Source organism: Bos taurus, chromosome X (genome assembly GCF_002263795.3).
Source record: "Bos taurus isolate L1 Dominette 01449 registration number 42190680 breed Hereford chromosome X, ARS-UCD2.0, whole genome shotgun sequence".
In the NCBI taxonomy this organism is placed as follows: domain Eukaryota; kingdom Metazoa; phylum Chordata; class Mammalia; order Artiodactyla; family Bovidae; genus Bos; species Bos taurus.
The window spans coordinates 68220440-68242820 of NC_037357.1; the positions used below are offsets into that span (position 1 = coordinate 68220440).

Below are 22381 nucleotides of genomic sequence, written 5' to 3' on the forward strand. Positions count from 1 at the left end.
TTTATTGTTTGTAGACTTTTGATATCAGCCATTCTGACTGGGGTGAGATGGTTTTGATTTGCATTTAACTGACAATGAGCTATGTTGAGCATCTTTTTGTGTGTTTGTTAGCCATCTGTATGTCTTCTCTGGAGAAATGTTTGTGTAGTTCTTTGGGTCTACTGTGTAGTTCTTTTGGGTCTAGTTTTTTGATTGGGTCTCTTATTTTTCTGGAATTGAGCTGCAGGAGCTGCTTGTATATTTTTGAGATTAATTCTTTGTCAGTTGCTTCATTTGCTAATACTTTGTCCTATTCTGAAGGCTGTCTTTTCACCTTGCTTATAGTTTCCTTCTTTTTGCAAAAACTTTTAAGTTTAATTAGGTCCCATTTATTTATTTTTGCTTTTATTTCCATTACTCTGGGAAGTGGCTCATAGAAGATCCTGCTATGATTTATGTAAGAGGGTGTTTTGCCTATGTTTACCTCTAGGAGTTTTGTAGTTTAGATCTGGTCTTACATTTAGATCTTTAATGCATTTTCAGTTTATCTTTGTGTATGGTGTTAAAAGCGTTCTAGTTTCATTTTTTACAAGTGGTTGACCAGTTTTCCTAGCACCACTTGTTGGAGAGATTGTCTTTTCTCCATTGTATATTATTGCCTCCTTTGTCAAAGATAAGGTGTCCATAGGTGTGTGGATTTATCTCTGGGCTATCTATTTTGTTCCATTGATCTATATTTCTGTCTTTGTGCCAGTACCATACTGTCTTGATGACGATAGCTTTGTAGTACAGCCTGAAGTCTTGCAGGTTGATTCTCCATTCTTCTTTCTCAAGATTGCTTTTGCTATTCAAGGTTTTTTGTATTTCCATACAAATTGGGAAATTATTTGTTCTCAGTTCAGTCACTCAGTCGGTCCCACTCTTTGCGACCCCATGAATCACAGCACGCCAGGCCGCCCTGTCCATCACCAACTCATGGAGTTCACTCAGACTCACGTCCATTGAGTCAGTGATGCCATCCAGCCATCTTGTCCTCTGTCGTCCCCTTCTCCTCCTGCCCCCAATCCCTCCCAGCATCAGAGTCTTTTCCAATGAGTCAACTCTTCACATGAGGTGGCCAAAGTACTGGAGTTTCAGCTTTAGCATCATTCCTTCCAAAGAAATCCCAGGGCTGATCTCCTTCAGAATGGACTGGTTGGATCTTGCAGTCCAAGGGACTCTCAAGACTCTTCTCCAACACTACAGTTCAAAAGCATCAATTCTGCAGTGCTCAGCCTTCTTCACAGTCCAACTCTCACATCCATACATGACCACAGGAAAAACCATTGCCTTGACTAGACGAACCTTTGTTGGCAAAGTAATGTCTCTGCTTTTGAATATGCTATCTAGGTTGGTCATAACTTTCCTTCCAAGGAGTAAGCATCTTTTAATTTCATGGCTGCAGTCACCACCTGCAATGATTTTGGAGCCCCCAAAAATAAAGTCTGACACTGTTTCCACTGTTTCCCCATCTATTTCCCATGAAGTGATGAGACCAGATGCCATGATCTTCATTTTCTGAATGTTGAGCTTTAAGCCAACTTTTTCACTCTCCACTTTCACTTTCATCAAGAGGCTTTTTAGTTGCTCTTCACTTTTTGCCATAAGGGTGGTGTCATCTGCATACTGTTGGTAGCTTAATAGGCATTGCATTGAATCGATAAATTGCTTTGGGTGGTATACTCATTTTCACTATATTGATTCTTCCAATCCATGAACATGGAATATTACTCTATTTGTGTCAGCTGTGATTTCTTTCATCAGTGTTTTATAGTTTTCTATATACAAGATTTTTATTTCTTTAGATTTATTCCTAAGTATTTTATTCTTTTCATTGTAATGGTGAATGAAATTGTTTCCTTAATTTCTTTTCTGTATTCTCATTGTTAGTGTATAGGAATGCAATGGTTTTTTGAGTGTTAGTTTTATATCCTGAAACTTTACTGTATTCATTGATTAGCTCTAGTAATTTTTTGGTGGAGTCTTTAGGGTTTTCTATGTAGAGGATCATGTCAACTGCAAACAGTGAGAGTTTTATTTCTTTTCCAGTCTGGATTCCATTTACTTCTTTTTCTTCTCTGATGGCTGTGGCTAAAATTTACAAAACTATGTTGAATAGTAGCGGTGAGAGTGGATATCCTTGTCTTGTTCCTGACTTACAGGAAACACTTTCAGTTTTTCACCATTGAGGATAATGTTTGCTGTGGGTTTATCATATATGACTTTTATTATATTGAGGTATGTTCTTTCTATGTCTGCTATCTGAAGGGATTTTATCATAAATGAATGTTGAATTTTGTCAAAGGCTTTTTCTGCATCTAATGAGATAATCATATGGTTTTTATAATTTAATTTGTTAATATGGTGTATCACATTGATTGAATTGCGATATTTAAAAATCCTTGCATCCCTGGGAAAAAGCCCACTTGGTCACAATGTATGATCTTCTTAATATGTTGTTGGATTCTGTTTGCTAGAATTTTGTTGAGGATTTTTGCATCTATGTTCATCAGTGATATTGGCCTGTAGTTTTCTTTTTTGTGTGGCATCTTTGTCCGGTTTTGGTATTAGGGTGATGGTCACCTCATAGAATGAGTTTGAAAGTTTAGCTTCCTCTGCAATTTTCTGGAGGAGTTTGAGTAGGATAGGTTTTAGCTCTTAATTAAGTTTTTGATAGAATTTAGCTGTAAAGCAATCTGGTCCTGGGCTTTTGTTTTTTGGAAGATTTCTGATTACAGTTTCAATTTCTGTGCTTGTGATGGGTCTCTTAAGATTTTCTTTTCCTTCCTGGTTCAGTTTTAGAAAGTTATACTTTCTAAGAATTTGTCCATTTCATCAAAGTTGTCCATTTTATTGGCATATAGTTGCTGATAGTAGTCTCTTATGATCCTTTGTATTTCTATGTTGTCATTGTGATTTCTCCATTTTCATTTCTAATTTTGTTGGTTACATTCTTCTCCCTTTGTTTCTTGATGAGTCTGGCTAACAGTTTGTCTATTTTATTTATCTTCTCAAAGAACCAGCTTTTAGCTTTGTTGATTTTTGCTATGGTCTCCTTTGTTCTTTTTATATTTATCTCTGCCCTAATATTTATGATTTCTTTCCTTCTACTAACCCTGGGGTTCTTCATTCTTCTTTTTCTAGTTGCTTTAGGTGTACAGTTAGGTTATTTATTTGATTTCTCTCCTGTTTCTTGATGTAGGCTTGTATTGCTATGAACCTTCCCCTTAGCACTGCTTTTACTGAATCCCAAAGGTTGTTCTGTGTTCATTTTCATTCATTTTTATGCATATTTTGATTTGTTTTTTTTTTATTTCTTCTGTGATTTGTTTATTATTCAGAAGTGTGTTTTTAGCTTCCATATGTTTGTATTTTTAATAGTTTTTTTTTTTCCCTGTGGTTGACATCTAATCTCACTGCTTTGTGATCAGAAAAGATGCTTGAGCTGATTTCAATTTTTTAATTTACCAAGGGTAGATTTATGTCCCAGGATGTGGTCTATCCTGGAGAAGGTTCCGTGTAGACTTGAGAAAAAGGTGAAATTAATTATTTCGGGGTGAAATATCCCATAGATATCAATTAGGTCTATCTGGTCCATTGTATCATTTAAAGTTTTTGTTTCCTTGCTAATTTTCTGTTTAGTTCATCTATCCATGGGTTTGAGTAGGGTATTAAAGTCTCCTATTATTATTGTGTTACTGTTAGTTTTTCCTTTCATATATGTTAGCATTTGCCTTACATACTGTGGTGCTCCTATGTTGGGTGCATATATATTTATAACTGTTATATCTTCTTCGTGGATTGATCCTTTGATCATGATGTAGTGTCCTTCTTTGTCTCTTTTCACAGGCTTTATTTCAAAGTCTATTATATCTGATATGAGTATTGCTACTCCTGCTTTCTTTGGTCTCCATTTGTGTAAAATATCTTTTTCCAGCCCTTCCACTTTCAGTCTGTATGTGTCCCTTGTTTTGAGGTGGGTCTCTTGTAGACAACATATATAGGGGTCTTGTTTTTATATCCATTCAACCGGTGTTTGTCTTTTGGTTGGGGCATTCAACCCATTTACATTTAAGGTAATTATTGATAAGTATGATCCTGTTGCCATTTACTTTGTTGTTTTGGGTTCAAGTTTATGCACACTTTCTGTGCTTCCTGTCTAGAGAAGATCCTTTAGCATTTGTTGAAGAGCTAGTTTGGGAGTGCTGAATTCTCTCAGGTTTTGATTGTCTGTAAAGCTTTTGATTTCTCCTTCATATTTGAATGAGATCATTGCTGAGTTCATGAATCTGGCTTGTAGGTTTTTCTCTTTCAACACTTTAAGTATGTCCTGACGGTCCCTTCTGCCTTGAAGAGTTTCTATTGACAGATCAGCTGTTATCTATATGGGAATCCCCTTGAGTGTGATTTGTTGTCTTTCCCTTGCTGCTTTTAATATTTGTTCTTTGTGTTTGATCTTCGTTCATTTGATTAATATGTAACTTGGGGTGTTTTGCCTTGAATTTTCCTGTTTGTGGCTCTCTGGGTTTCTTGGACTTGGGTGGGTATTTCCTTCCCCATTTTAGGGAAGTTTTCAACTATTATCTCCTCAAGTATTTTCTCATGGCCTTTCTTTTTGTCTCTTCTTCTGGGACTCCTATGATTCAAATGTTGGGGCATTTAACATTGTTCCAGAGGTCTCTGCGGTTGTCCTCATTTCTTTTAATTCTTTTTTTCTTTTTTCCCTCTGCTTCATTTATTTCCACCATTCTATCTTCCGCCTCACTTATCCTATCTTCTCCCTCAGTTACTCTACTGTTGGTTCCCTCCAGAGTACTTTTGATCTCAGTTTTTGTATTATGTGCTGGAGTCCAGCTCCAGCAACCAGGGATTCAATCTGAAGAGATGGACAGTGTCGACGGACGATGATGTAGCCTCTGACTCGAAGTACGGGACTACATGTTTATTTCAAGCTTCAGGTTATCTTTTATACTTTGACAAAAGCATTAGGTCAGAGGTTTTTAGTTTCCCCCACCCTGATTTACTGTACTTAACTTGTGATTACATTGTAACTCATGCTACATTCCTCAGTTTCTTTCTTATCTTTCAAATCCTGTTTGCCCCTAGCATCTTAAGATCATTATCTCCTAAAAAGGCTTCTAGCTATTCTTAATTAATCTTAAACCCTAAACTCAGCAAACTTCTTTTGCCATAAACATTCCCTTCACAAACAGGTCTCAGATAATAATCCTTCCCATGGCCTCAAGCTGCGGCCTACATGCTCATCCTGGGACATTCTTTGTAAAGATCCTTGAACAAATTATTTTCTAGGCACAACTGCAAAAGGCTTTGTGCTTTCTCATGTTTCTCTAAAGCACCTTAACATTCTTTTGAGCCAACTCAACCAAAGAAAGGAAAGAACAAGTCAGAATCACAAGGCCTAACTCTTCATCCTGGGACCATACTTGAGAGATGAGGAGAGGGAGTTGGGGCCGTGCCTCCATTATGTCAGTAATGCCTAATGCAGCTCCTGACAATTATTCATTATTGGTTGACTCTTTTCTATTTCTTCTAGGTCCTTGTTAATTTTTTCTTGCATATTCTCAATCTTTGTCTCCAGATTATTTATCTGTAACTCCATTTTGTTTTCAAGATTTTGGATCATTTTTACTATCATTATTCTGAATTTTCTTTCAGATAGACTATCTCCTGCTGTTTTGTTTGGTTTGGTAGACATTTATCATGTTCCTTTACCTGCTGAATATGTCTCTGTCTTTCATTTTGTTTAGATTGCTGTGTTGTGTGTCCCTTTTCAATAGCCTGGAAGTTTGTGGTTCCTCTTTATTGTGGAAGTTCTTCCCTGTTGGTGGGGTTGGACGAGTGGCTTTCAAGGTTTCCTGGTTAGGGAAGCTTGTGTCAGTGTTCTGATGGGTGGAGCTGGATCTCTTCTCTCTGTAGTGCAATGAAGTGTCCAGTAGTGAGTTTTGAGGTGTCTATGGGTTTGGTGAGACTTTTTGCCACCTGTATTTTAAGGCTCAGGATTATGTTCCTGAGTTGTTGGAGAATTAGCTTGGTATGTCTTGCTCTGAAATTTGTTTGCTCTTGGGTGGAACTTGGTTTCAGTGTAGGTATGGAAACTTTTGGATGAGCTCTTGTTGATTAATGTTCCCTGGAGTCAGGCATTTTCTGATGTTCTCAAGTTTTGGACTTAATCCTCCTGCCTCTGGCTTTCAGTCTTGTTCTTACAGTAGCCTCAAGACTTCTCCATCCATAGTACACCAGTGATAGAACATTTAGGTTAATGGTGAAACAATTCTCCACAGTAAGGGACACCTAGAGAGGTTCAAAGAGTTACATGGAGAAAATAAGTGGGAGGAGGGAGATAGAGGTGACCAGGAGGAGAAGAGGGGGAATCAAAAGGGGAGAGAGCAATCTAGCCAGTAATCAATTCCCTATTTGCTCTTCAGAGTCTGGAACACTCTGAGAGGTTCACGGATTTCCATAGAGAAGAGAAGAGGGAGGAAGGAGACAGAGGTGACCAGGAGGAGAGGAGGGGGAGTCAAAAGGAGAAAGACCAATTTAGCCAGTGAGCAGTTACCTAAGTGTTCTCCACAGCCTGGAACACCCAAAGAGATTCACAGAATTAAGTAGAGAAGAGAAGGGGGACAGAGGAGATAGAGGTTACCTGGGGGAGAAAAAGGAGAATCAAAAGGGGAGAGAGAAAAAAAGCCAATAATCACACTCCTATGTAAAAATGAGTATTGAAGATGGGTTTCCTAAAGGTACAAAATTGATAACAAATATCACAAAGCAAATATTAAAAATCTAGAGTAGAGTTTAAACTCTCAAAAATACAATATTTAAAAAAAATCACAAAAATTATAAAAAAATATACATATGAAATTAGCTTTAAAAATAGGGTATTTTTTTGCAAGGTAATAGTAGGTTATAAAAATGAAAATTAAAGGAGTAATAAAGAACTTAAAAATAAAAAAAAATTAAAAATGATAGTAGTAAAATATATCTAGGAATTTCTCTGGAGCTGTTGAGGGCAGTGTGGGGTCAGTTCAATTTCAGATATTTCCTTGTTCCAGCTTATACTTTTTCTCAAGGTCTATAGGCCCCTTCCAATGTAGTCAGTGCAAACTACAGGGTTTTAATTTGTTGCACCTGTCACTTCCAAAGCAGTTCCTTCTTCATTGTTTATTTTGGCTTCCCCTGTTTGCACGCCTCTTCAGTGTCTAATTTCCACCCTGACACAAGGTAGCGAAGGTGGTCATTTATTTAGGCTCACTTGTTCAATTGTGCTGCGGCGAGGGAGGAACACTGCAAACAAATATCACTGGTATGTGTGGGGCGTGCTCGCAGTGTCTGGGCCACACTGGGTTTGTCCCTGCTCATGACCTGTGTGCTTACCGGGTCTATACTGCTCAGGGTCCAGGTTGCTCTGCAGGGGAACTGCCTAAAGCGGGCCCTGGGTTGTGTGCACTTCCCGGGTTTAAGCCACCCAGGTTCAGGTTCTCGGTACTCCACAAGGGCACAGACTCGGTTGGGCCTGTGTTTTGTGCCCTTCCCAGGTCTGAACAGCTCAGGCGACCAGGTGCTTGGTGAGAGCACACTCCCCAGTAAGCGGTGAGTCTTATCACCTCCCCTATCCCAGCTGCTCAGTTTCCTGTATGTGCAGCGGGAGCGCCGTCTCAGGTGTGCTGTGTGTCTCCTCTGGGGAGCTGATCTCTGGCTGCGACCATCCTGGTGGATGTCAAGCATCAAGGATCCCAGGAAGACTTGGTTAGCAACTGGGAGCCTGCTCGCAGTTTGGTAGAGGATGCCACCTCTGGGGTCAAGGTTGCCCCTCGCTTTCCGGCTCTGGCCTTCACCCGCCTGCCTCTCTGCCTCTGGTGGGGGATGAGCCGGTCCACTGCTGGTCCGCTGCTGGCTAGCTTTCCTCTGGTATTCACTCAATCCTTTGTTCTGTGAGTGGGCCCAGCAGTGACTTAGGTTAGAGCATTTCGTGGGAAAATTCTTTCTTTTTTTTTCCATCTCTGGCTATCCCACATTTTGGGTTGCTATCTCAACGTTAGCTCCCTCAGACTTTCCTCAGGGCATTCAGGCCTGGTCCTTACTCTAAGCAATTCAGCCCGCACCTCCCTGTTCAGCCCCCACTTGCTGGTGGGGGATGTGAGTGTCTGGGCTAGTTCACTGGGAGTTGTGGTTAGGCACATAATCTGTGGATTTTATTTATTTATTTTTCCTCCCGGTTATGTTGCCCTCTGAGATTCTGAAACTCCCCACAGACCTGCCCATGAGAGGGTTTCCTGGTGTTTGGAAACTTCTCCTCTTTTAAGACTCCCTCCCTGGGTAAGGTCTCCATCCCTAACTCTTTTGTCTCTCTTTTTATCTTTTATATTTTGTCTTATCTCCTTTTGAAGACAATGGGCTGTCTTTCTGGGTGCCTGGTGTCCTTCACTAGCGTTCAGAAGTTGTTTTGTGGAATTTTCTCAGTGTTCAAATGATCTTTTGATGAATTTTTTGGAGAGAAAGTGGTCTCCACATCCTATTCCTCCTCCATTTTTGCACTCCTCTCATTGTGGTTTTGATTTGCATTTCTCTGATAATAAGTGATGTTGAGAATCTTTTCATGTGTTTGTTAGCCATCTGTATGTCTTTTTTGGTGAAATGTCTGTTTAGTTCTTTGGCCCATTTTTTGATTGGGTTGTTTATTTTTCTGGTATTGAGCTGCTTGTATATTTTTGAGATTAATTCTTTGTCAGTTGTTTCATTTGCTATTATTTTCTTCCATTCTTTTTTTTTCTTTTTTTAAAATTTATTTTATTTTATTTTTTAAATTTAAAATGTTGTATTGGTTTTGCCATACATCAACATGAATCCGCCACAGGTATACACGTGTTCCCCATCCTGAACCCTCCTCCCTCCTCTCTCCCCGTACCATCCCTCTGGTCATCCCAGTGCACCAGCCCCAAGCATCCAGTGTCATGCATCGAACCTGGACTGGCGACTCTTTTCATATATGATATACATGTTTAAATGCCATTCTCCCAAATCATCCCACCGTCTCCCACAGAGTCCAAAAGACTGTTCTATACATCAGAGTCTCTTTTGCTGTCTCGTATACAGGGTTATTGTTACCATATTTTTAAATTCCATATATATGCGTTAGTATACTGTATTGGTGTTTTTCTTTTTAGCTTACTTCACTCTGTATAATAGGCTCCAGTTTCATCCACCTCATTAGAACTGATTCAAATGTATTCTTTTTAATGGCTGAGTAATACTCCATTGTGTATATGTACCACTGCTTTCTTATCCATTCATCTGCTGATGGACATCTAGGTTGCTTCCGTGTCCTGGCTATTATAAACAGTGCTGCAATGAACATTGGGGTACACGTGTCTTTTTCAATTCTGGTTTCCTCAGTGTGTATGCCCAGCAGTGGGATTGCTGGGTCATAAGGCAGTTCTATTTCCAGTTTTTTAAGGAATCTCCACACTGTTCTCCAGAGTGACTGTACTAGTTTGCATTCCCAGCAACAGTGTAAGAGGGTTCCCCTTTCTCCACACCATCTCCAGCATTTATTGCTTGTAGACTTTTGGATCACAGCCATTCTGACTGGCGTGAAATGGTACCTCATAATGGTTTTGATTTGCATTTCTCTGATAATAAGTGATGTTGAGCATTCTTTTCATGTGTTTGTTAGCCATCTGTATGTCTTCTTTGGAGAAATGTCTACTTAATTCTTTGGCCCATTTTTGGATTGGGTCATTTATTTTTCTGGAATGGAGCTGTAGGAGTTGCTTGTATACTTTTGAGATTAGTTGTTTGTCAGTTGCTTCATTTGCTATTATTTTCTCCCACTCTTAAGGCTGTCTTTTCACCTTACTTATAGTTTCCTTAGTGGTGCAAAAGCTTTTAAGTTTAATTAGGACTGTGAAGAAAGCTGAGCGCTGAAGAATTGATGCTTTGGAACTGTGGTGTTCGAGAAGACTCTTGAGAGTCCCTTGGACTGCAAGGAGATCCAACCAGTCCATTCTGAAGGAGATCAGCCCTGGGATTTCTTTGGAGGGAATGATGCTAAAGCTGAAACTCCAGTACTTTGGCCACCTCATGTGAAGGGTTGACTCATTGGAAAAGACTCTGATGCTGGGAGGGATTGGGGCCAGGAGGAGAAGGGAACAACAGAGGACGAGATGGCTTGATGGCATCATCGATTCAATGGACATGAGTTTGGGTGAACTCTGGGAGTTGGTGATGGACAGGGAGGCCTGGCATGCTGTGATTCATGGGGTCACAAACAGTCGGACATGACTGAGCGACTGAACTGAACTGAACTGAGGCCCCATTTGTTTATTTTTGTTTTTATTTCCATTATTCTGGAAGGTGGATCATAGAGGATCTTGCTGTGATTTATGTCAGAGTGTTCTGCCTATGTTTTCCTCTAAGAGTTTTATAGTTTCTGGTTTTACATTTAGATCTTTAATCCATTTTGCATTTATTTTTATGTATGGTGTTAGAAAGTGTTCTAGTTTCATTTTTTACAGGTGATTGTCTAGTTTTCCCAGCACCACTTGTTAAAGAGATTGTCTTTTCTACATTGTATATTTTTGCCTCCTTTGTCAAAGAAAGATCAAAGCGCTGGTCCATATGAAACCTTGAGTGCTTCCTACAGTCATCTTGGAGAATAATTGACAATACTTAGTGGAAATACAGGGACGATTTTAATAAGAAAAATTAGCTAGGTCTTATTTTGTGAAATAAGTGACTGATGTTTATCTTACTACTTCCTCACAAACCATTAACTTAGGCAAATCTTAAAAGGCCACACAAATCACTTCCTGAAATATAGGAAGTGTTTAATAGGCTTGCAAATCACAGCACCAAGAAGAAAATGTCTGTAATATTAAATTATCTTAAAGCTATTTATGTTTTAAAACATTACATAAATACTAAGGAAGAGGAATAGTTCGAGTAGAAATTAGAGGTCTGCATAACAAAAGATGCTTCCTGACTTCTCCAAATGTGAATTGTTTTTAAAATGTTTCTAGTGAACAGTGAGTGTAGCTCAGATAGACTTGTGCTTTCAAAGGAGACACTGGGATAATGAAGATAGATATCTTCTGTATTCAAAAAGACTTCCTGACCAGTACTTTACTAATACTGTTGTTCTGACAATAAATATTAATAAAATAAAATGTTTAGAATTAGTCAAATGTATTATGGCATGAACAAGTGAAATTTTATTATAATGCTTACCTATAATTTAGATTACTGTAGAATGCCTTTAAATAAAGAATTTAGCTTGAATCATTTGCAGATCATTCACTTGATATTAAATGATCTGAAAAGGAAGCCATTTTATTAGGGTAAATAAGTTCTAAATTGTATTGATATAACTGATGCAGTAAGCATGTCCATAGATTGAATGTGGTTAATATAACTGTATCCTCTCAATTGTAAAAGGTATGCCCATGGAATTAACAATTTTTAATATATTTTCTGCAGCTTTTTGAGCAAATGATGTTAAAGTTCCTGCTATTCTCTTTGAGACAGGTTCTCCAGTTGCAGAGGATGCTCATAGCTTATTTTCAATTATTAGCTGGCTAATAATTTTTAATAATGTTTTTGATATAATAATTTATGTATAATAAAATTCATCTTTTCATACATTTAGTTTTGACATTGGACACAATTGTGTAAACATGACCACAATGTATTATTCATCTGATGATGAACATTTGTGTTACATCTAGTTTGGGGCTATTATAAATAAAGCTGCTATGAATATTCATGTATGTCTTTTTGTAGACATGCATTTTCACATCCCTTGGGTAAATACTTAAGAGTAGGATTGCTGAGTCAAATGGTAAGAAAGGCTATATTTAATTTTATAAGAAACTGCAAGACATTTCCCAAAGTGGCTGTATGGCTTTACCCTTCCACCAACAAAATATGAGACTTTTAATTGCTCCACATTCTTCTCATCAGCACTTGCTACTGTCAGTCTCTTTAACATAATCTATTGTAGTATGTTTCTGGGAATACAAGACCACCTTACCTGCCTCCTGAGAAACCTGTATGCATGTAAAGAAGCAATAGTTTATACAACAGAACATGGAACAATGGACTGGTTCAAAATTAGGAAAGGAGTATGTCAAGGATGTAATTATCACTCTGCTTATAAACTTATATGTAGACTATATCATGCAAAATACAGGGCTGAATGAAGCACAACTGGAATCAAGATTGCCAAGAGAAATAGTGCAGATGACATGTGCAAATGACACCACCCTAAAGGCAGAAAGCAAAGAAGAACTAAAAAGTCTCTTGGTGAAGGTGAAAGAGGAGACTGAAAAAGCTGGCTTAAAACTCAACATTCAAAAAACTAAGATTATGGCACCCGGTCCCATCACTTCATGGCAAATAGATTGGGAAACAAGAGAAACAGAGACAGACTTTATTTTCTTGAGCTCAAAAATTACTTAAAATGGTTGACTAAAGCCGTGAAAATAAAAGATGCTTGTTCGTTAGAAGAAAAACTATAACAATCCTAGACAGGGTATTAAAAAGCAGAGGTATCACTTTGCCAATGAAGGTCCGTTTAGTCAAAGCTTTAGTTTTTTCAGTAGTCGTGGATGGATGTGAGATTTGTACCATAAAGAAGAATGCTGAAGAATTCATGCTTTTGAACTGTGATGCTGGAGAAGACTCTTGAGAGTCCCTTGGAGAGCAAGGATATCAAACCAGTCAATCCTAAAGGAAATCAATCCTGAATATTCATTGGAAGGACTGATGCTGAATTTGAAGCTCCAATACTTTGGCCTGATGCTGGGAGATCATGATGAGAAAGATTGAAGGCAGGAGGAAAAGGGGATGACAGAGGATGAGATAGCTGGATAGCATCCCTGACTCAAAGGACATGATTTTGAGCAAACTCCAGGAGATGATGAAGGTCAGGGAAGCCTGGCATGCTGCAGTCCATGGAGTCACAATGAGTCAGACAAGACTGAGTGACTGAACATCAACAACAACAGTATGTTGCTGGTAGCATCTCTTTGTGGTTTTAATTTGCATTTCCTTTATGACAAACAATATCAAACATTTTCAAGTGTTTATTGGTCACTCTTATATCTTCTTTGATAAATTGTATGTTCAAATATTTCACCTGATTTTTATTCTGTTGGTGGTCCTATATTTGTTCTATAAGAGCTCTTTATGCATCCTGAATACAAGTCCTTTATCGTATTTGTGATTTACAAATTTTTCATCCTAATATATAGCTTGTATTTTCATTTTCTTAATAGTATCTTTTGAAAAGCAATGATGTGGGATTTCTCTTTTTTTAATGAATTCTTTAAGTTTCATGATTTTTGTGTCTTATTGAAATTTTTTTGCCTAACCCAAGGACATAGAGAGTTTTCCCTCAGTTTTCCTCTAGAAGTTTTATAGTTTTTGGTTTTACATTTAGGTCTGGTATCCACTTCTCATTATATTTTGTATATTATGTGAGTTAAGGTTTGATAATCTTTTTTGAAGGGGGTATGGATTTACAAGTTTTCAACCACTCTTTTTTGAAATGTTGAAAGATTATTCTTTGTGCATTGAATTACCTCAGCATCTTAATCAAAAGTCAACCAAATTTGCATGTGTGTGTACATATATATACACATATAATGCAATATATAATATATATTTCTGAACTCTCTATTGTGTCCATTGATCTATATGTCCACACTTTCACCAATATCACATGTTCTTAACTTCTGTAGCTTAAATAGTAAATCTATATAGAGCAATTTCATGGCCATTATCTTATTTGACCCTTATAACCCTCAATCTAGAATTGCCAATGATTACTAGTATTATATCCATTTTATTGACGAGTATATACAATCACAGGTTAATTGTCCTGCCCTAGTTTACACAATTATCAGTAGGTCTGACACTAAAATCCTCCCAAACCTAGTTTATTTTTCTTTTCCTACACAACTAGGAAAAATAGTGAAGAGAGACTGAGTTTCAAATCATTGTAAATTTCGAGATATTTTCTGAATAACAGACTCTTACATAAGGGTGGGGGGTTCAGCAAACTATTTGATAGTCTTATGAAAAATTTCAGTCCCTCTTTGTTACAGAATAATAATCTTTTTACTTCTCAGTGTTTGACTTTGTGAATGATACGTTCAGCATTACTGCATCTGCTATTGCTCTTTACTTGGGGTAAATTGGGCTCTATCTATTCTTAATCCTAATCTGAATGCTAATTAGGTTTACTGTAGGATGAGTCTTTCCAAGAAGGGAACTGCTTCTTGATTTTTCTCTTACCTGAATTTATTTGATTGGATTTTTGACCTTGCAGATTATTTTCTGTTGGTGATTTGCTTAAAAGGCAGCCTTTGAGTAATAGGATAATTTACTTCTGTGTTTTAGAATCCTTTATGCTAAACTTTTATCTTTTTATTGTCTCTATAATTTGATTGCTTTTTAAAAGTTTTATTGTGCATCAAACATGTGTAGTCCTAGGTTTGCACAGAGTAATTTATTATTTGATGCTTTCTCCTTCAGAATGAAGAAGTCAGATTCATTGAAAATGAGTTAGAGATTCAGAAGCAAAAAAATTTTAAACTTCAGACATTTGTAAGAAGCTTGATACTAGCTATAAAAGCTGACAATAAGGAACAACAACAGGTAAGCAACAGAAGAGAATAGTAAATTATAACATAAAATGTTGAAAAGTGGCAAGTCACACTTGGGTTCTTCATATTCTTTTCATTTTTATACCTCATTCCTGCTTGTCATCAAGGAAGGATTTGTTACCTCCTGACTTGTTAATATAGCTTTCTTGGGAATAAATACTCAGATTTTGTGTGCTGCTTTAGTGGAAAATCAAAATGATTAACATACTTTGTTAATTCCAAGCCAGTATCAAGTAGGCAAAACATTTAAAATTTTTAAAATATAATTATTGACTCTATTCTCTATCTTGTACATATTTTTTCATTTAATTAATTTTAAAGAAATTCTCAAAACAGTTGTAAAGATGGGGTTACACTAACTGGAGAGGCACATATTTTAGGACCTCCTGTGAATGAAAGAAGTGAGGCATTTGCCTCTCTTCTGGATTTCAGTTACCTTACAGCCCCTACTAAAGTTCACAGGTGTTTGAATACCTTCTATTTCATGATATGTTGCACATCACTAAAAAAATTGAAATTACTTTGTGAAATTCTTTGTAACCACAGTGCAGCATTTACTTTTCCCAATTTAACTATAGTGTTTGATTCCACTACCCCAAAGATGAAATGAAATGTCTTGTGTTTGTCACTGTGGATTTTTTTTTTTTTTGGCAAATTCTTCCCAGATTACATTTTCTGCCTCACTTTTTCTGTTAAAATTTGTGTAATAATTTATTAATCTTGCTAAAAAGGAATATGTTAGTGTCACTCAGTCATGTCTGACTCTTTGCAACCCTGTAAACTGTGGCTTGCCAGGCTCCTCTCTCCTTGGGATTTCCCAGGCAAGAATATTGGAATTGGGTGCCATTTCCTACTCTAGGAGGTTTTCCCAACCCAGGGATCAAGCTCGGGTCTTCTGCATTGCAGGCACATTCTTTACCATCTGAGCCACCAGGGTAACCTAAAAAAAAAAAAAAGAATATAGAATTATGTTAAATGTTATATTTAATACTAAATATGTTATATTTAATACTAAATGATACCAAATATGCCTCTGAGTTGTGGACTACCATGTTGATTCCTGATTGTCAGAGAAATTCAATGTAAGTAGTATATTACACAGGTAAGCCTTAATTAGGAAGCAGTCTCAGTGGTTTCTATTCAGCTAGAGTACAAGCATTTATTCCTTATATCCAAGCAAGATGTATGTAGCCTATTCCAGTCATTTCCAAGGAAAAAGATTAGTCTTAGCATACCAGAATTCTCCTGCTTTTCATAAGGAAAATGTCTTTATATATTTCATCAAAGTACTGAACCACAAAATTTAAGCTATAATTTACTCATGAGGCTTAATCTAGCATGTATATTATGAGTCCAGTTTCATGAATTGTGCTCTCCCCATTCTGTACACACACAGACATCCCAAGATGGTAGTTACCAGTCATATTTGACAGTTTTATTTAAGCATTTTGGTTTATTATGTGAGCTAAGCATATTCTATGGCATATTGAAAATGTATTTTTTTTTAGGAATCTAAAGTACAGATTTTAAATGAATAAGATGATAGTCTTGAATTTGTTCCCCAAAGAACTGTAATTTTTAATTACATTAATATTAAAGAAAGGAAAAGTAGAATTAGGTTCAATATGGGAGTAATTTGGAGTGTTGTCCTAGTCCTAAAAATCATGCATGGTTTGTATTTCAGAGTTGTGTGGTCAGCTTATTCACAGTTGTCTATGACTTTTTATAGCTAGGAATAGCACACAAGCTGCATTTTATTTTTTTATTCTAACCTGGCTTTATCCTTCCCCCAAAACCATTAAAAAATAAGAAAAGTACCTATTGTACATTTTACTTTTGCCCTTTTCTTCTACTTTTCCTCTGAAAAAAGGCTGATGAACTAAGATATGGACAAAACATTGGCTGAGGGAGGGGGAAGAGATAGTTATACAAAAATTGTACTGAAAATCATAGCCTATATAATCAGCATCCAAGTACAAAATACTGATTTTTGTACTTGAGATTGAGTATAATGGATCTCCAAATACGGTCTAAAAATATAGAAGATACCAGCACAAAAGTTACCCAAGTCAGCTCATAAATTACTGATCTTTACTCTATGAAATGCTTAAAGGTTTATTTCTGGAAGGACTTGATTTTTATTCTGCCTAATAAAAGAGAATCATTGTGTCATTGGTTTCTCATTTTAGAATTCTGTTTTTCTGTTAATCTTGATTTGGGTAAGTTGAGTGAGATGAGTGGTCCACAGAGTATTTTGCCCCCATGAAGCAGTCCAGGATTTGAAAATATATGATAATGTCTGACTGAATATTAGATTATCCAAACCAATAGAGATTTAAAAAAAAAATAATTTTGTCAGCACTCTACTAAGTCATTAGTTATGATCTTTCTTCCCTTGATAATTCACTATGTGATTCTATTCTATTGGGGGAAGTGTTATAATCTCTTGGGAAGAATGGCAGTAGGTCACACTCTGACTGGTAGAGAACCTGGAGTGAAGCAAGTTCATTGTGTTCACTTTAGTCTATGAAAAAGACAGTTCTAGCAACTGACAAAATCTGAACATTTGTTCAAGGTGCCAGTGTTGCAATCCAGAAAGATATCGAAAAGGAATATTTTTAAATGGACCCCATGCATTAGTAGTGCCTCGTTCTGTCCCAGATATTAAAGTTTTCCTATTTCATACTGTACTGATTTTGGTCAGGCAACTACATTAAATGCAATGACAAAGAAATACATAGTAGTGTTCTTTGATTTGAAGGTCTCCCCACTACAATTTAAATGTCTTTAAGTCTACTCACCTATATGACTCTCCAGTAAGCTAGGCTTTGTTCATTGGAACACTTTGCCCTCTTTAATATGGCTTCTTTGCACTTGCAAAGTGAAATAAATCCAGTGATGTATTTCTCATAAACTATGATCAACCATTGTCAGCAAAGGCTTTGTTGTACTATACTGGGTTAGTGGTAAACAACTGACCTAGAAGAAAATGGTTCTGTGCCCTATTATGACAACCTAGAAACCTTAGAAAGCATGTAGTACCTTTAGATGACTGCTTTGTAAACAGTACTCTCAATTTCACCAAGAAGTTCATGAACCATTTAATAGCAGAAAATAAATAAATTTTTGTACAGACAGGAGTTAGCCTTTCCTTTTGCAGCCTGACAAAAAGTTCTAATCTTTCCTCTCTGCTCTAAAACAAAAAACTATAGGATTTACAACTGTCACTTCTTTTAATAAAGAGAATAGGAGAGTACTGTCTTATTTCAACAGTGGATTTCATGTGTTCTCTAACATGCCCTGTCTTTCTGTTCATTATTTGGGTAGAAGCAAACCTGCACTGGATCTTTTTTTTACTATTGCACCCAAAGCTAACACTACAACTAATGTTGTCTAAATATTGTCGAAATACGTTACATTATTTTTAGTATTGGGAGCAGCAAATCATTCATTTAGTTTGCCATTTCTGATGGTCAAATGCACATCAGCACTGCCAGCCAGATAAAACTTGATTATTTATTTCTCTAGTATGAATGCATGTTCTGCAACTCCAGATGGAACAATTACACCATGGCAAAACTTAGTTCATGGCTCTTCCCTTATCTTAATTACTCCAAAAGAGAGATGAGCAATCCTCTAGAAACATCATTACACAGCCAAATTCACTGGTTCAGCAGAGCCTTTGTGAATGCTTGACCATAGCCTAAGGAAAGAAAAAAAAAATCACTTGGACTTTTAAAATGCTAAAATTTTATCTAAAATAGAATAGCTGAACTTTTCCCCTAATTGCTTTATTATTTCTCCCACTGAAGTTCAAAATAGTCTTGTGAACTGTATTTTAGTGTGATGGACAGTATAACCGGGCAGGGGTATTTTAATAAGTTATATACAATTTTAAAGTCCTCTAGCAGTGATCACTGAACAATCAAAACTGGTATGAAAATCACTTATCTCAGACACTTCAGAGCATTTGGTTCAGAGTAGTTGCTCATTTCTCTCCTTACTCCCTGTTTGTAGGTTGCACTCTACATAATCCACACTCTCAAGATCTAATATTTTATTACTTCCTTAATAGTATATGATGAGTTTTTCTCTTAGAAAAGATGTTGTATAAAGTTCTGAGAGAGAAATGCTCCTTTCTTTAAATCTGTAAGAATAAATCAATGTGAAAGGACCACAACTATAAAGTTGGAAAAATATGTCCAAATACTAATTCAAAACAATTGATTTTTCTGACTTAGGCATTGCTGTCAGATTTACCTCCTGAATTAGAAGAGATGGATTTCAATCATGCCTCGCCGGAGCCTGATGATACCTCATTCAGTGTGTCTTCTTTATCAGAGAAAAATGCCTCAGACAGTTTGTGATTGGGGTGGGGAGGGATATATGATACAGCCTTTTGGCTACCCAACAGGTATGCATTTCAAGATAGTTGCATTGTGCTGCCCCAAAATTCTTCAGTTGGAAAAATATATTGTTGAAGCAATGTATTCTGTGAAGGATGAACCAGATATAATGGCTGTGGTGCAAAATGGTACTTATGGTACAAAAAAAAGTTTGTAAAATTTAAAAGCATTGTTTGAGAGTTTTTTTCCAAACTGATGGAACTCTGGAGGAAAATGTATTTAATTTTGAGCAGTTTAGCTAGGAAATGCATAACGCCTAATTTCTGAAAGTTCTTTTTTGTTTGTTTGTTTTATAGATGAATCTTAGTTTTAGTAATAGCTTTGACCAGAGACACAAAAAGATATTTCAACATAGTTTATCAAGTTACTGAAGCTTGACTAGTCTTCTTTTTGTAACCATTACATCTTCCTTCCTCTCTCCTTTTCCTGTCATCCACATACACTTTTACTCAGGAAAGTAGGCTGAAAATTGAAAACAAAACATTAAAAACGTTTTAACCTAGATAAATCTTGGGGCTCATTTTTAAACTTCTGTGAAATTTCGACTTAAGTTAATGATTGAAAATTGAAGTGATTGCTAGTACACAATTGCAAAATATTGACATTCTTCCATTATTAACCCAAATATTTGGGGGGAGGAGGAAGAGCATTATGGAAAAGTAATTTAACCAACATGAAGTCAAATAAATTGTTAAATGTATAGAAACAAAATGTAAAAGATTCATCTTAATGAGAACTCTTTATTGCTGCAAGTGACAAATATTGATAAGATTCACATTCTACTACTAAATTTGTATAACTAACTTAGATGAAATGTTGCACAAGTATTATAAGTTTATCACCGTCATCATAATATTTTTTCAGTTCTTAGATTTTATGAAACAGGAAGTCAAGGTAAGCCACTGAGTTTTCTTTTTTTTTAATCTAGTCACTGAGGTTTGCCACCAAGTTTAGCACATTTCCATATGAGCCTTGCACAGAGTTATCAGCCCAAGGAAACTACCCAAAAGAATTATACCACTTTGGTTGTGAATCACAGTTCTCTGAATTTCCTGAATACTATTCTATGAGTACACTCCTAAAATGGGCATTCTACCCAGTTGTTCTATTAGTGGGTACCAGATGGCACAACACAATTTTTTGCAGACCTTCCCTTCCAGGGTACCAGACCACATTACCAAAACCTATAGAAGGGAAAATGCCAGTTTCTCCCTGTGCACACAATATCACATATTTGTGAGCTGGCAGTGTGGAACTGTATCATATGGTTAAATTGCTATCTATACTTAAAAGATCTTTGCCTGGAAAATCCCATGGACGGAGGAGCCTAATAGGCTACAGTCCATGGGGTCGCAAAGAGTCAGACACGACTGAGCGACTTCACTTTCACTTTCACTTATACTTAAAAGATTAATAAAGTAGCTAGACGGCACTTTTGACCATCAAGTTTCTATGTCAGATATTTCATAATTTGTAAGTAAAGCCAACTTTGATCTTGGAATTCAGAGATGCCAACTTATGAATACAGAAAGGCAGTCATGGATGTCTTTGACTTAAAATGCCCCTCCACCACACACAAATAAATAAGGTTCATTGATAATCTTTCACTTTGTCAGCTATTTGTCTGATTTAGTGTTGCTGCCACTCTACTATTATGGTTCTTTGTTAGCAAAAATATTTCAGTTGTTAGGTATGCTCCCTTTTAGCTGAGAGTCATATAGTTCTTTTTAAACAATGTATAGTACACCTTGTTGACAAGTCAAATTCCATTTAGAGAAAAGAGGGCTGAGTAACGGAACCTGGGATACTAAGTTTAAATTTATCAGTCACACTAATTCCCCTATGAGATAAAAAGTCCCTACTATATACAGCAAACTTAAAAAACATTTCTTAAGGTAACATGAACAAATTCAAGGCCTTCAAGTCTCTCTTAGGACTTTTTACTAGTTGTTGAGGTTATCTTTAGCCTGATTTTTTCCTGCTTCAATTTAAACCCCTTATTATTTAGTTCTTGCCACAAAGTGAAAAGAGGTGGTTCTCTCATACGTCTTTCAATGCTATGGATTAAACTTGTCACACCTCAGCAGCTAGTCAATAAATCAAAAAATATTTATTGAACTCCTACAATAGGGACACTGGATTTCTACTCCTCAGCAAGCCATAAACTTCAGAATACATTGTTTATTTTCACTTTTTCAGGAATATAAATAAAAATTATGGAAGTTTCAATTTTAATAGATTTAAAGATTTTTGCTAGATATGATTCCTGGAAGGAATCCTAGTCTACAACTTTGAGAGGAAGTGTAGATGATTCCCTTGTCCCTGTTTAAAGTTACATTAAAAAAGAAACAGCATAAATCATAACAGTACACTTAGGAATCCTTTTGTATTGACATTTGTGCTTCAGCATTTTCTGTAGCAGGAACCAAAGGAAAAAGATTGTATCCAGAAAAACAACATTGGCAGGATGAAATTATATACCATAGATTTTGAAAAACATTTCAATGTTAAATATTAAAATCTATTATGAAGAAATGTATTTTCACATGTATAGATTGGAATGTTTTGAGACAATTCAGAGCAGAAAAGTATCAGTTTATGGACTGCTTTTTGAACATCTTCATGACTGGGAGGCAAAAACAACTAGTGTTTCTTTCTTTAGGGCTTTGAAACCATAATGAAGAACAACCTGTCTGAAGCCATACTATCTCTCACAAAGGCAGAGGCAAAAAATGGAAAAAAAAAAAAAAAAGAAGACAACTTTATTTTTTTCTGTTTACTACCCTTTGATGTCTGCTATTGGATTAGGATTGTTGTTATTTAGTTGGTAAGTCGTGTCCAACCCTTTTGCGACCCCATGGACTATAGCCCAGCAGGCTCCTCTGTCCATGGGAATTCCCAGACAATAATACTGAAGTGGGTTGCCATTTCTTTCTCCAGTGGATCCTTCTGACCCAGGAGATCTTTTCAAACCCATGTCTCCTGTATTAGAAGGTTGGTTCTTTACCAATGAACCACCAGGGAAACCCTGGCTTAGAATAGCCAATTAGTTTCTAAACAGGAAATGTGTAGCTAAGAGCAATTTTCAAAGTGTGTATTTTTAAAAAAGAACCAAAAGTAACCTTTCTCATTTCAACAAAGCTAAAATTAGTCCCAAGAAAATGAGAACTGCAGTTACCCTGGAGAATAGGAAAATTAGCACATGCAAGGAAAACATTATAAGAAAATTGGCCTTTTTATGGAACTTAGGAATATTTTGTTGTAAGATCA

At 36.5% G+C, this 22381-nt stretch overlaps 1 protein-coding gene across 2 annotated transcripts in view; it reads left to right on the forward strand.

Annotated features, from left to right (window-relative positions):
• HDX (highly divergent homeobox) overlaps positions 1–19611 on the forward strand; it is a 214890-nt gene extending 195279 nt beyond the window's left edge. For both annotated transcript variants that reach the window (XM_024988576.2, XM_059883705.1), the window contains 2 exons: positions 14575–14697; positions 18947–19611. In XM_024988576.2, the coding sequence (XP_024844344.1) occupies positions 14575–14697; positions 18947–19072 (249 nt within the window). In that variant the 3' untranslated portion in view covers positions 19073–19611. The remainder of the gene's footprint in view (positions 1–14574; positions 14698–18946) is intronic.
• The last annotated feature ends 2770 nt before the right edge of the window (positions 19612–22381 follow it).